Source organism: Oncorhynchus masou, chromosome 30 (assembly GCF_036934945.1).
Source record: "Oncorhynchus masou masou isolate Uvic2021 chromosome 30, UVic_Omas_1.1, whole genome shotgun sequence".
Taxonomy (NCBI): Eukaryota; Metazoa; Chordata; class Actinopteri; order Salmoniformes; family Salmonidae; genus Oncorhynchus; species Oncorhynchus masou.
This window is the reverse complement of record NC_088241.1, coordinates 28,090,526-28,106,251: the sequence shown is the minus strand read 5'-3', so window position 1 is coordinate 28,106,251 and position 15,726 is coordinate 28,090,526. Positions and strand designations below refer to the sequence as shown.

Below are 15,726 nucleotides of genomic sequence, written 5' to 3'. Positions count from 1 at the left end.
TACCCCTTTTGGTATAATAAATATCGGAACTCAACCATCTGCCTCCTGTGTCTGCATTTGAGTCTCGCCTTGTGCCCTTATACCACCTGTTTACAAAAGGCATTGTTGTGCAAATCTGTAGAAATAATATAATTTCATTGAGAAAATTGTAATTCAGGTATTTTGCTGGTTATTTAGAGAGCTGTTGATCAGAAGGGTGACAGGTGTGTATGTGAGTGACCTTGGACTCAGAGGAGAATATAATGGGGAAACATCTGGATGCCCAAACTCCTTACCAATGGGAATGTCCTTCAGACCAGTTTATGTTGTTAACAGACTATGCACACATTCATTCTCTAACAACTTTGAGCCACGTCTGACTGTGTTAATCCTTACAACCTACCCCAGTTTTAGAGAAGCCTTTGTGTGTGTGTGTGTGTGTGTGTGTGTGTGTGTGTGTGTGTGTGTGTGTGTGTGTGTGTTTGTGTGCGCGCACGTGTGTCTGAGTGCGTCCATTTGAGAGAGAGAAAAAAAAGAGTGAGAGAGACAAAAATAAATAGTAATAGAGTGATTGAACGATATTGCGGTGGCTATTATATTTATCTGTATTCTGTTTTGCCTTCCTTTCACCTCAACCTTCATTCATTCTTGTCTTTCTCATCTAGTTACTACTGAGCAGGCTGCTTTTATAACTTATATAAAGAACAAAGCAGTTTTAAGTTAGTAGACATTTGTTAGTAGCATTTGCCAGAATTCTTATACAAATTTGCTACCATAACAATCCTTTTTACGGTAATAAAAAAATAAATGTGTGTCTGGTAAACCTCATATCTACTTGAGCTAGGCTATTTACTTTAAAATACAACTACGTTGACAGGTCTAGTGGGACTATCTAAAAATGGAGTGCTTTGCTCACAAGAGGCCAGATTATTCCAGGTCCCCCGAATAGTGCTCAATGTTAAAAGATTGGTGTGGTCAATATAATCATCCCATTTAATGTCTCAATATTATCTCAATTTACGATTTATGAAGAACATTTTGATGATTTGCTATGTAGTTGTCGTCACAGTTCTCCATTATTTAATATTGTGTGTGTGGAGAACACATTTGAGCACTGCATAAAACATATGTGCACTTTTCAAATAAACTGATGCTTTCAATGCTGCTTTCCACACCATTATCCCATTAATTATTCCAAATGAATGTGCTGTGATAAGAACAGATGGAAACTACCATATTGTTGGCTGCCATACAGTATATGTTCAAATTCATGATATTTATTTGTGCAGTCATCTTTATAAAATCACTATGTGAGTATGTTAAGTGTTTTGATGAAGTTGGAAAAGTAACCATGTGTTTTGATTGCATCCTAATGGAATAGATGAAAATACAGTGAAGATGTGTCCAAATATACTGAGATTAATAACAAATAATGACACATGAAGTTCGGGATTCTGAGAGTAATTATCAATATTTGACAGAGTACATGATCAATGATCATTTTATTGTAGACAAATGACAATACAAAATACAAAACACAAACCATCCAAACAACAAGGGTAGTTTTTACAATGCAGAGAACTGCCAGCAAAGGGAGACCAGGATACACAACATTGCTGACTGAAGAATAACTGTATACTGCACATAGATGTCTGTCTTTTTGAAATCACACCACAACATCATTTGTTTTACAGTGTCCATGCTGCAAACTCGCTACCAGGCACCACTCCCTCTAATGGTGGAAACTGTGCAACGGAGATAGTAGATGAAAGTGCAAGAGGGACAGATCATTATTTCACATACCTTCTTTGAAACATACTGTAGTTGTAGTGTTACCAAAGAAGTAGAGCGTAGCTCCACATTGATTGCTCCATAGTAAAATACTGTATATTGATGGGAACAAACAATAAAACTGAACAAAACAAACTACGTTATTACAAAATAGCTCTACTGGCAGACACAATGCAAATGGTACAAAGGTATGAATTGAAAACAGTTCTGAAACGTACATCGAAAATGTACATCAATTTCACATGGCAACGCACAATCATTTGCAAGCATTTTTACAGTATCCTAAAAGGAACAGAGAGGGCGTTTCATCAGTATAAAATAAACAACAACAAACATTCTATTTTTTCCTTATTTATTCCTAAATTAAATCAATGCTCATTCCGTTTTTTTGACACTGTGCCCGTGCTTTATGGCTGTACCATGACTCACCAGCCTCCGTCAAATCTATAAAGTGTTGAATCCTCTCATCTCGCCTTTGCTCTGTGGGTTGTGCTTGGGGGGGGATCCATTATGGGGAAATGCTACCATCAGTATCTGCTGTTGGGGATGTCAACATAATGTTTGGTCTGGTCTGGACCTTCCAACACTTGTTGATTGAATCCACACCACAGTAGTCCATTACAGGTACAGCAGGATGTTTAACCATGCTGCATTTTTGACACTAGCCCCTGCGGAACGTTTCATATCGGGTGAACCTTTTAGCCAATAAGGTTACGATAAAGTCAAATGGTATTGAGGAATCAAACGGATGACAGATCCGGCGTGTCATTGCTTTGTTATCAGTCCTTTTCATCATCTGTAACCTTTAAATAAACTTCATCTCACCTCATCTCTATTTCCCTGACAGGCAGGTTTCAATTTAAAGCAATGTGGGATATTTACACCCCTTGAGCAGAGATGGTTTTGATACTCTGCCTCCTTTTGAATTCTGCCTTGGAAATGTGGTCAGTGATCACATTCTCTCTGTGCTGTTTTAAAACATGGAGGGTAGCAGGGTGGTTTTAACAACAGCCCAGACAGTTTGATTCCTCCTGTAGAGTGAGCTTATCTTTAAAACACACACACGAACACACACACACACACTGAGTTCCTGGCCTACAACTCTCCAGATAAAAAGAGGGATAACATATTTCCCTTGTTATATTTCCCTTGTAGGAAAACACTTTACAGAGATGACAACTGTTGTTCAGTATGTGAAAGCAGTATGATTATTACCTTGCAAATTAAATGTGTGTGTCACACAATGTTTAGGACAGATTTAAACAATGCCTATAATTGGGTGCTTTGTGCTAAGATGGCTACAGAGAGGGGGGAGAATATATTTTCACCATGCTAGATAAAGAAATGAAGTAGTACTTCCTCTGTTAACAACACATTTTTTGGCATTTAATGTTTGCCGTTGTACTGCTCAAATATTAAATAAATTCCTCGACCGAAAATTAGTTATAGAATAGAATTTTAAGTATGCTGCTGGAGACCATTTTGAATTCACAAACTAGAGCTTAAGGATAAGAAGATCCTTTCAGGTAATCATTGTTGCCTGAATGGAGTTCTTTTTTCCGTCAGGCAGTGCAAAGGGCAAGCCTGCCTGACAGAGAGGTGTCCTCGAATGATATCCTCTTGGTGCTGGGCAGGAACTGGTCACTGGGTGTGGGTGTGGCCAGCTCATCCATCTCGGTAGTGAAGTGGTCAGGGCTCTCTCCATTGGTTGTGTCCTTGATGGCGCTGTAGGTCAGGGCCAAGCTGTAAGACGCCGGCTTCTCCAATCGCTGCGGACCGCAGTGACACAACTTCTTGAAGGAGGTGCGAAACTTCTGAGACATGGCGTTGTAGATGACAGGGTTGACGGCGCTGTTCAGGTAGATGCAGATGCGGCAGAAGAGTAGGAACCAGAGGTCCAGGTAAGGCTTGTCCAGGAAGGAGTTTACCACCACCAGCGTCCGGTAGGGCATCCAGAGGAGGGCAAAGAGCACCACCACCACAGCTAACATCTTAGTCACCTGACAACAACACATGGAAGAAAATCAAGATCCATTTTCATAAAAGGACATGGGAAAGAATAGAATTCAGCTTGACCCCTGTTAAAAAAATGTGTGAAAAAGTATGTTACTGCTATGCAAAGAAAAGTGGTTGAAATGGGTCAGAGAGCACCCTCTGACAATTAATATCAACCACAGACTGAAGAGACTGACAAAACAGCATCTGTAAGACTAAACCAACAGAACCTAGAGAGCAGTTTAATTGCAAATATTATTATGATGTGATTATGTTTATATTAAACTCTATCATCCTTATTTATGTTGTGAGGTCTCACGCCTGTGATGTGTCTCTTATTGGATAGGGCCAGGGAGCAACTATCATCATTGCTAAGGGAAGATTCCTGATCACCATCCTTATTCAATTTTGACCTTTTGAGTTAATTCAATCAAGCCCTGGTAAGTGGTATGGATTGCACTGGTTTCCATTCATCGCTAGGCCAGTTAGAGATGTGTGTGTTATGTCAGAGCCTTATCCTGACTTGTTTTGCTAAATGACCTAGCAGTGAGCACAGATCCATCATCTGTCTTTTTTGTCTATTCCACTGAGACAAAAAGAGCCCAAGGCTGGCTTGGTCAATGTTTCAGACAAGGCTGAGGGCGTGCAACCAAGGTAACCTAATTAATTACACATTTTATTTGGTTGGGAGTCATTGATTGACAGATTTCATTCAGGACTGAGACTTGACCACTCCGGAACACTTAACAATTATTGGAAAGTCATTCCGGTGTGTATTTGGCATTAAAATGTGTGTAATTGTCCCACTGAAAAATAGAAGACTGAGGTGGTTTTCCTCTAACGTTTTACCTGGGCTTTGCTACTTTCATTTTTAACAGGGGTGAAAGTACTATAGATTTACTTTCTTACAGGTAGAATTACATATAGAATCCCTATTAATTGAATAGGATCTCTGTGGACCTAATAGTAAAAATGTGTCGTATTAACTTTTCAAATGTATTACCTTTTAATAAAGAGTCTATTGACGCACCGGTGCATCAATCTAAGTAACATCATTTTTTTTTAATCCCATCAAAATCTGTCAATTTAAACTAGAGATAGCTCAATCCACCGCACCCCCCAATGTCGGCATTCCACATCTACGTGGAAGGTGCCCGAGATACAGCGGTGTTTGTCAGACCATGAGACATCACGAAAAATAATGGTCTTCTCACAAAACGTCCGTGTGCGCACGTTGATTTTGTCCCCCCACACCAGAAATGATCAGGACACACAGGTTGAAATATCAAAACATACTCTAAACCAAGTATATTAATTTGGGGACAGGTCGAAAAGCATTAAACATTTATGGCAATTTAGCTAGCTAGCTTGAAGTTGCTAGCTAATTTATCCTGGGAAATAAACATTGGGTTGTTATTTTACCTGAAATGCACAAGGTCCTCTACTCCGACAATTAATCCACAGATAAAACGGTAAACCCAATTTGTTTCTAGTCATATCTCCTTCTTACGTGTCTTTTTCTTCTTTCGACTTTATATGGCGGTTGGCAACCAACTTTAAGGTGCATTACTACAACCGACTGGAGTGTGGACGTCAGTTCATCTTTCAATCACCCACGTGGGTATATGCTCCTAAAAACCAATGAGGAGATTTGCGAGGCGGGACTTGCAAAGCGTTGAGCGTCACAAATAGAACTAACTTCTATTTCAGTGCCTGGCCACGCAGACGCTCGCTGTCGCACGTGAGCAGTGTGGGTGCAATGATTGAATAACATGTACTGTATGTGTACATTTATTTTGCAACGCTCGTGCACGCAACGCGAGCAGTGTGGTCAGCATGTTGGTCCACAAATAATTCCCACATCCATACAGTGCACTGTGCAGCGGCCATTTGATGAATGGAAAGAGACATCTGTTACAAACATTCTGTGATTGTCATTCATCAGGCCTACACTTGTAACCTGAATTGATGAGTTCACTGTCCACTCAGCATCTCGTTCTCTGCCACTCATCTCTGGCTTCACAAAATGTCACTGTTATCGTCGAACCACATCGCATTTTGGTGCGTATTCTACCAGTTTTCTAGTCCATTCACTAATTTCAATGAGGGTGACGTGTTAATGATAAATAATGAGCCTACAGCCTACAGGTTTCTTGGCATCTTCGTTTTAAATATTGTGTTGGCTCATGTTCAACCGGTATGGTGTACACATACCCCAGTATTTATTTTGCCGGTACTCCACCTCCAGTCCCTAATGGTGACAAGCATTCCTATAACACGATGCTGGCACCACAATACTTGAAAATCCACTCCTTATAGTGGAGCTCTCCCTTTCTTCAGATAAACTCACACCCCTCCCATTCGCATGCTCAGTCTCAGGTGCTGTGTATGCTCTATATGTGTTACAAACTACATTATTCAGTGGCGTGTGCTGTCAGCATAGTGGTGAGGCTTTATGAGTCTATATTAACGTGGTCCGTTGCATGTTGCCTCGCTCGTGCTGCACACTGTAACCGACTTACAATGATTACCCACTGGTTGAATCAAAATTGTTTCCACATCGTTTCAATGAAATTACGTTAAACTAACGTGGAATAGACGTTGAATTGACGTCTGTGCCCAGTGGGCAAATGTTCCCTTCTCTAGGATGTTACCGTACACTCTTAGAAAAAAACATCTTATCTATAACCTAAAAGGGTTATTCGGCTGTCCCCATAAAATAACCCTTTGAAGGACCCTTTTTGGTTGGAGGTAGAACCCTTTACACTTTCTACATGGAACCCAAAAGGGTTCTACCTGGGTTCTCCTATGGGGACAGCAGAAGAACCCTTTTGGAAGCTATTTTTCTAGGAGTGTACAGAATATGCTGGGATTGAACACCCCAACTTCATGACATATCATACCAGTGCAATTATGAAACTGTTGAATTCACAATCTAATTATACTGGAGTTTTTGTTGTATCATTAATTTGATTCCCCTCACTTTATTCACGACACACACACACACACACACACACACACACACACACACACACACACACACACACACATTGTAGTTATTACGCTGTAGATACACCGTTATAAGATAACAAACTTTAAAACAGTAGAGTTGCAACTTACCTGCCTGCGAGAGCGGATGGTTGTGCTACAGGATGAATTGTTGGCGCTCGTCATCCTATTTCCTTGACATGATTCTTTTTTCCACTTTGTGTTTTCCTTGGGGTCAGCCGGCAATGGGTTGAGGAAAAGAATTCTAGCGATAAATCCATACAGAACCGTGGCTAGCATGAGGGGCACCACGTAGAACATGGCAAAGTCCGTGAAGTAGATAAATGGCAGGTAAAGATTTCTTGACACTTTGTATTCGCATGAGACCACGGTAATATTGTCATAAATCAACTCGTTCATGTCAGACAGATAAAACCACATGGCGCAGTAGAGCGAGGTAAAAGCCCAAACGACCACTATGATTTTCTTTGCTCTTGACAGAGTGCACATAAACTGCGCTTTTATGGGGTGGCAGATGGCTATGTACCGCTCAATAGTGAATGCGGTGATAGAGCATGAGGACGCGTTGATGCCCAAGTACTGGAAATAAGTGATGCTAAGGCACCCGACGTATCCGTACACCCAGCCTCCTCCATACAAACTCTGTGTAATATTCGGCAGTCCCGCCGCCGTCAGAACCATCAGGTCGGCCACCGCCAAACTCACCAGGTAACAGTTGGTGGGTGTCCGCATGTGTTTGGTTGTAAGAACAACTAGAATCACCATAACGTTTCCAACTATTCCTATCCCACAGATGAGAATCACAAAAAATATGCTGACCACTTTGTATTCCATGCTATAATCAGTCCATTGACCAAGCGTCTGGTTATCTGGAATTGAAGTAACATTCTCCATGGTTTAGTTCTGTCCAGTTCACTTGGAGGAGTAATTCATTTCAGACACAGGCTTTACATTTAAAATAACCTCAAGAGAGCTCCCTTTAAAAATCTAATAGTTCCAAAACCAAGTCATTATTCAATAAAGTATTTTGTATGACTTATCCAACATAAAAGCAAACTAATTCCGTAAGGTTATGAAAGAGATTTAAATACATACCATATAAAATCGAGCGAGCAAGACATATTCGATGAATACGAAGACCAGGTTTGGATTTTAGTGCCGTTTACCCATGTTTTAGTCCTCTTTATGCACGAAGTTAGGCAAACTGCCAGTAAAAGCAAAGAGGTAAAGTAAAGAGGTGTGACATGGCACGCGCAACTCCAGTCTGAGAAGACAGCCTTGTCATTACGCACAGAGCTCCAAAGAGCGTTTTGACTGTGACTTTACTCTCTACCAGCTGTTCTGATAGTGTGGTTGTAGCCAACAGAAAAGCCGTGTAGCCATGCATGATAGAGCAGGGACTTCAAATGTAACAATGAACTTAAAACATGTACAGTGTAAAAAATGTACTCTTTGGAAAAGCCTAAAACAATAAATGAGTTAGGGTTTCTCAATTTTAGAAAACTACATTTGTGTGAAACCAAATATATAAACCAAATATATGATTCAATGCCAACTGTTATATTTGATTATTACTAAACCTATATTTCAAGTTACAAATCTGTAAAATCCTACTCAAATTGGACTTTTCAGATGTATTGGCTATCTAAATGTCTTGCTTGGACATCATGGCATCCCACATGTTCAGTGTCTTTCTCTTCCTTGCAGTGACCTCCCAGCTAGCACATAACATTCTGAGAACTATATATTTCATAGGGCTTGGTGAGAGCGTGGTTGTCCTATGGCTATTTTGCGAAAAACCTTCTGTCAACTTTCTGGGAACGGTGCAGGATAGTTGCTTGGCTTAGGAACATTATCAGCACGTTTAAGGAACTTGACCCAAAAACATGTATATTGGTATTTTATTACTTTAACAGAACCTTTCATAAAAGTTAAAACGTGGTTACATTTAATAAACATTTTGGAAATGTTCTAGGACATTTGTCCAACTGGTTTGATATTGGCAGTGTTCTCAAATAGTTCAGAAACAACGTTCTTCGGTGGGAATTTCAGTGCTTCAACATAAATGTTTCCTGCAGTTTTCCTCTTGGTTCTATTTAAAGTTGGGTTCAACAGAACATTCTCGGAATGTTTTTTATTTAACCCTTATTTTACCAGGTAAGTTGACTGAGAAAACATTCTCGTGTACAGCCAAGACTTGGGGATTAGTTACAGGGGAGATGAATGAGCCAATTGGAAGCTGGGGGTGATTAGGTAGCTATGATGGTATGAAGGCCAGATTGTGAATTTAGCCAGGACACTGGGGTTAACACCCCTAGTCTTATGATAAGTACCATGGGATCATTAGTGACCACAGAGAGTCAGGACACCCGTTTAATGTCCCATCCGAAAGACAGCACCATACACAGGGCAATGTCCCCAAACACTGCCCTGGGGCATTGGGCATTTCTTTTAGACCAGAGGAAAGCGTTTTGCCTACTGGCCCTCCATCACCACTTCCAGCAGCAGATGGTCTCCCATCCAGGACCAACCCTGATTAGGTTCAGAGGCAAGCCAGCCAGCACTGAACATACTTTTGCCCTCTGGTTAAACCTAAAAAAAGAACAAACTAATTAAAATCACATCAAATTGATGAGAAATACAGTGTAGACATTGTTAACGTTGAAAAAAGAGTACTGTAGCTGGAAATGGCAGATTCTTTATGGAATATCTACATAGGCGTGCAGAGGCCCATTATAAGCAACCATCACTCCTGTGTTCCAATGGCACGTTGTGTTAGCTAATCAAAGTTTATCATTTTAAAAGGCTAATTGATCATTAGAAAACCATTTTGAAATTATGTTAGCACAGCTGAAAACTGTTGTGCTGATTAAAGAAGCAATAAAGCTGGTCTTCTTTAGACTAGTTGAGTATCTGGAGCATCAGCATTTGTGGGTTCGATTACAGGCTCAAAATGGCCAGAAACAAAGACCTTTCTTCTGAAACTCATCAGTCTATTCTTGTTCTGAGAAAGTAAAGCTATTCCATGCAAGAAATTGCCAAGAAACTGAAGATCTCGTACAATGCTGTCTACTACTCACTTCAAAGTACAGTGCAAACTGGTTCTAACCAGAATAGAAAGAAGAGTGGGAGGACCCGGTGCACAACTGAGCAAGAGGACACGTACATTAGAGTGTCTAGCTTGAGAAACAGACGCCTCACAAGTCCTCAACTGGTAGCTTCATTAAATAGTATGTGCAAAACACCAGTCTCAACATCAACAGTGAAGAGGCGACTCCAGGATGCTGGCCCTTTGATGTTACTTTAATGGACATTTTGTTTTGCTTTTCTTTAAAAAACAAGTACATTTCTAAGTGACCCCAAACCTTTGAACCTTTGAACGGTAGTGTTTCATGTTTTATCAAGTAGATATTTCACTTTGGAATAACCTGTCCACATTTTAAATTGGGTTACAAGCAATTAAATCGATTTCCTCTTAATCAAGATATTAAGTTGGTTCCATTGCATGAATAAATGACTCCAATCACTTTCTTTATATCAGACTTTCACCATAACTGATTAGAAAACAGTAACCAAATGGCGGCAATTTCATCAACAGAAACCTTTCCAGGATTTTTAGTATCACATGACTTATGCAGATATAATTTAAATTCAGTGTTGGCAGAGAATGAATAATCATGAAAAAACACAACACCTGAAATGACATTCCCTCTCACGGTTGTCCAAAAGTTACTGTCACGCCTTGGTCTTAGTATAGTGTGTTTTAGATTATTAGTTAGTCAGACCAGGGTGTGACATGGGGTTATTTTGTATTGTATTTCTGTATTGGGGTTTGTAGTGTTTGGGTTGGTAGTTGATTAGGGGTGTGTGTGTGTGTTTTTTAGGTTGGCTGCCTGAGGCGGTTCTCAATCAGAGTCAGGTGCTTCTCGTTGTCGCTGATTGGGAACCGTATTTAGGTAGCCTGTTTTTCGCCTTGTATTTCGTGGGTGATTGTCCCTGTCTCTGTGTAGGTTGCACCAGTCAGGCTGTATTAGGTTTCGTTCTGTTTGTTGTTTTTTTGTATTTATTTAGTTATTCGTGTTAGTTCGTTCGTTTTGTCTTCATTCAATAAACATGAGTAACTTACACGCTGCATTTCGGTCCGACTCTCCTTCAACAACAAAAGAACGCCGTTACAGTTACTAAGCGAAGGCCATGCCCCCATTAGGCCACGCCTCCAACTCTTATGATATTTTACCACCGCTACATTGCACCCATCGCTATGCAATGCGATGCGCATTAAGTGTTGTAAGCAATTGAGAAGCATCAACTCAATTAAAAAAATCACATTGATCTGTCAAATTATTTGGTTTCAGACAAATTGAATCTAATAGGTTGAACGAACCAAAGTGTAGTTTTGAATCAAAGTGTCTAAATGACTCAAATGTACAGTACCAGTCAATAGTTTGGACACATCTAATCATTCCAGGGTTTTTCTTTATTTTTTACTATTTTCTACATTGTAGAATAATAGCGAAGACATCAGAACTATGAAATAACACATATGGAATCATGTTGTAACCAAAAAAAGTGGTAAACAAATCAAAATATATTTTATATTTGAGATTCTTCAAGTAGCCACCCTTTGCCTTGATGACAATTTTGCACACTCTTTTTGAAGGTTATTTCATATAATTTAACCCCTTTTTGGGTAGGTACAAAACTTCCTTAATACTTCCATAAATTTCTTGAAACCGGTACCGGTTAACACCATTGTGTTTGTGAGTCTCCCCTTTCCATGGAGTGGTCATAATAGTTTATAAGTCAAACTGTTCAGACGCTACAGATGTTTTTGTATCATGTTCTGACAAACACCACTCTAGCTCTGCCACCTTTCACCACAGATGTTGAAGTGCGACATACAGTTGAAGTTGGAAATTTACATACACATAGGTTAGAGTTATTAAAACTCGTTTTTCAACCACTCCACAAATTTCTTGTTAACAAACTATAGTTTTGGCAAGTCGGTTAGGACATCTACTTTGTGCAAGACACAAGTCATTTTTCCAACAATTGTTTACAGACAGATTATTTCACATATAATTCACTGTATCACAATTCCATTGGGTCATAAGTTTACTGTGCCTTTAAACAGCTTGGAAAAATCTAGAAAATAATGTCATGGCTTTAGAAGCTTCTGGAAGGCTAATTGACATCATTTGAGTCAATTGGAGGTGTACCCGTGGATGTATTTCAAGGCCTACCTTCAAACTCAGTACCTCTTTGCTTGACATCATTGGATAATATAAAGAAATCAGCCAAGACTTCAAAATAAAAATTGTAGATCTCCACAAGTCTGGTTCATCACTGGGAGCAAATTCCAAATGCCTGAAGGTACCAAGTTCATCTGTACAAATAATAGTACGCAAGTATAAACACCATGGGACCACGCAGCAGTCATAACGCTCAGGAAGGAGACGCGTTCTGTCTCCTAGAGATGAACGTACTTTGGTGCAAAAAAGTGCATAATCAATACCTGAACAACAACAAAGGACCCTGTGAAAATTCTGGAGGAAACAGGTACACAAGCATCTATATCCACAGTAAAACGAGTCCTATATCGACATAACCTGAAAAGCCGCTCAGCAAGGAAGAAACCACTGCTCCAAAACCACCATAAAAAAAGCCAGACTACAGTTTGCAACTGCACATGGGGACAAAGATCGGACTTTTTGGAGAAATGTCCTCTGGTCTGATGAAAAAAATATATATTTGGCCATAATAACCATTGTTATGTTTGGAGGAAAAAGGGGGAGGCTTGCAAGCCGAAGAACACCACCCCAACCGCGAAGTACGGGGGTGGAGGCATCATGTTGTAGGGGTGCTTTGCTGCAGGAGGGACTGGTGCACTTCACAAAATAGATTGCATCATGATGTAGGAAAATGATGTGGATAGATTGAAGCAACATCTCAAGACATCAGTCAGGAATTTAAAGCTTTGTCGCAAATGGGTCTTCCAGATGGACAATGACCCCAAGCATATACTTCCAAAGTTGTGGCAAAATGTCTTATGGACAACAAAGTCAATGTATTGGAGTGGCCATCACAAAGCCCTGACCTCAATCCTATAGAAGATTTGTGAGCAGAACTGATAAAACATGTGCATGCTAGGCCTACAAACCTGACTCAGTTCCACCAGCTCTGTCAGGAGGAATGGACCAAAATTCACCCAATGTATTGTGGGAAGCTCATGGAAGACTACCTGAAACGTTTGACCCAAGTTAAACAATTTTAAGGCAATTCTACCAAATACTAATTGAGTGTATGTAAACTTCTGACCCACTGGGAATGTGGTGAAAGAAATCAAAGCTGAAACAAATCCTTCTCTCTACTATTATTCTGACATTTCACATTCTTAAAATAAAGTGGTGATCCTGACTGACCTAGAACAGGGCATTTTTACTACGATTAAATGTCAGGAATTGTGAAAAACTGAGTTTAAATGTAGTTGGCTAAGGTGTATGTAAACATCTGACTTTAACTGTAGGCGGATGCGGTGGATTGAAAGGCATCCAATGCAAAAAATGATGTTGCTAGTCTAAATTGGCAGATTTTGATGGGGATTTTATGTTAGTGAGATTGACGTACCAGTTCATCAATCGACTCTAAGGGGTTTTAAGCACAATAAATGTGTAGCATGTTCCACGAATTGCATTTATAACATATCACACAAATTGCAATGGCTGTATGGCTGAAACAGTGAATGCTGATAATGCATCAATTAGTTAACGGTCTTGTCCGCTGAGACCCATCTGCTCCTGTGTGTTATTACTCTATTTTGTCATGACTCTATCAACCCATTCAGTATCAGTAGCGTGATAAATATATTATGTGTAACGGCGTTCTTCGTTTGTTGAAAGAGAGTCGGACCGAAATGCAGCGTGTTGGTTACTCATGTTTTTAATGAATGAATCGCGGTACATGAAATAACTGATATAAATAAATAACAACAAAACGGAACGTGAAACCTAATTACAGCCTATCTGGTGAAACTACACAGAGACAGGAACAATCACCCATGAAATACACAGTGAAACCCAGGCTACCTAAATACGGTTCCCTATCAGAGACACCAAGAATCACCTGACTCTGATTGAGAACCGCCTCAGGCAGCCAAACCTAAACTAAACACACCCCTAATCAACCACAATCCCAATGCCTACAAAAACCCCAATACGACAACACAACAACATAAACCCATGTCACACCCTGGCCTGACCAACTAATTAACTAAAACACAAAGTACTAAGACCAAGGTGTGACAGAACCACCCCCCCCCCCACCTCAAAACCATAGGGAGGGTCCGGGTGGGCGTCCGTCCATGGTGGCGGTTCCGGCTCGGGACGTGGACCCCACTCCATTAATGTCATAGTTCCTCACCTACGCGTCCTGGGATAATCCACCCTCGCCGCCGACCATGGCCTAGTAGTCCTCACCCAGAACCCCACTGGACTGAGGGGCAGCTCGAGACAGAGGGGCAGCTCGGGACAGAAGGGCAGCTCGGGACAGAGGGGCACCTCGGGACAGAGGGGCAGCTCGGGACAGAGGTGCAGCTCGGGACAGAGGGGCAGCTTGGAACAGAGGAAGCCCAGCACTGAGAGGAAGCCCAGGACTGAAAGGAAGTCCAGCACTGAGAGGAAGCCCAGCCAGGCAGTTGAATCCGGCAGATCCTGGCTGGCTGGCAGTTCTGGCAGATCCTGGCTGACTAGCAGATCTGGAAGAGTCTGGTTGACTAGCAGATCTGGAAGAGTCTGGTCGACTGGCAGATCTGGAAGAGTCTGGTCGACTGGCAGATCTGGAAGAGTCTGGCCGACTGGCAGATCTGGAAGAGTCTGGCCGACTGGCAGATCTGGAAGAGTCTGGCCGACTGGCAGATCTGGAAGAGTCTGGCCGACTGGCAGATCTGGAAGAGTCTGGCCGACTGGCAGATCTGGAAGAGTCTGGTTGACTGGCAGATCTGGAAAAGTCTGGTTGACTGGCAGATCTGGAAAAGTCTGGCTGACTGGCAGATCTGGAAGAGTCTGGCTGACTGGCGGATCCTGGCAGACTGACGGCTCTGGCTGCTTCATGCTGACTGACGGCTCTGGCTGCTCCATGCTGACTGGCGGCTCTGGCTGCTCCATGCAGATTGACAGCTCTGGCGGCTTCTTACAGACTGACAGCTCTGGCTGCTCCATGCAGACTAACATCTCTGGCAGCTCCTTGCAGACTGGCAGCTCTTTGCAGACTGGCAGCTCCTTGCAGACTGGCAGCTCCTTGCAGACTGGCAGCTCCATGCAGACTGGCAGCTCCTTGCAGACTGACAGCTCTGGCTGCTCCATGCAGACTAACAGCTCTGGCAGCTCCTTGCAGACTGGCAGCTCCTTGCAGTCTGGCAGCTCCTTGCAGACTGGCAGCTCCATACAGACTGGCAGCTCCTTGCAGACTGGCAGCTCCATGCAGACTGGCAGCTCCATGCAGACTGGCAGCTCCATGCAGACTGGCAGCTATTGCTACTCCAAGCAGACTGACAAGTCTGGCTGCTCCATGTAGACTGGCAGCTCTGGCTGCTCCATGCAGACTGGCAGCTCTGGCTGCTCCATGCAGACTGGCAGCTCTGGCTGCTCCATGCAGACTGACAGCTCTGGCTGCTCCATGCAGACTGGCAGCTCAGGCTGCTCCGAACAGGCAGGAGGCTCCGGCAGCGCTGTAGAGGAGGAAGGCTCTAGAAGCGCTGAACAGGCGGGAGACTCCGGTAGCGCAGGAGAGGAGAGAGGCTCTGATAGCGCTGAACAGACAGGAGACTCCAGCAGCACTGTAGAGGAGGAAGGCTCTAGAAGCGCTGAACAGGCGGGAGACTCCGGTAGCGCAGGAGAGGAGAAAGGCTCTGATAGCGCTGAACAGACAGGAGACTCCAGCAGCGCTGTAGAGGAG

At 42.1% G+C, this 15,726-nt stretch overlaps 1 protein-coding gene across 2 annotated transcripts; it reads right to left on the bottom strand.

Annotated features, from left to right (window-relative positions):
- Window positions 1-1,464: 1,464 nt before the first annotated feature.
- On the bottom strand, window positions 1,465-8,022 carry LOC135522472 (thyrotropin-releasing hormone receptor-like). 2 transcript variants are annotated; one of them, XM_064948766.1, is made up of 3 exons: window positions 7,870-8,022; window positions 6,886-7,643; window positions 1,465-3,770 (listed from the first exon to the last, which is right to left on the bottom strand). In XM_064948766.1, the coding sequence occupies exons 2-3, from the start codon at window positions 7,606-7,608 to the stop codon at window positions 3,333-3,335; spliced, it is 1,161 nt and encodes a 386-aa protein (XP_064804838.1). In that variant the 5' UTR covers window positions 7,609-7,643; window positions 7,870-8,022; the 3' UTR covers window positions 1,465-3,332. The 2 variants fall into 2 exon arrangements, with proteins under 2 accessions (XP_064804838.1, XP_064804836.1); XM_064948764.1 differs by having other exon boundaries at window positions 6,886-8,022.
- Window positions 8,023-15,726: the final 7,704 nt, after the last annotated feature.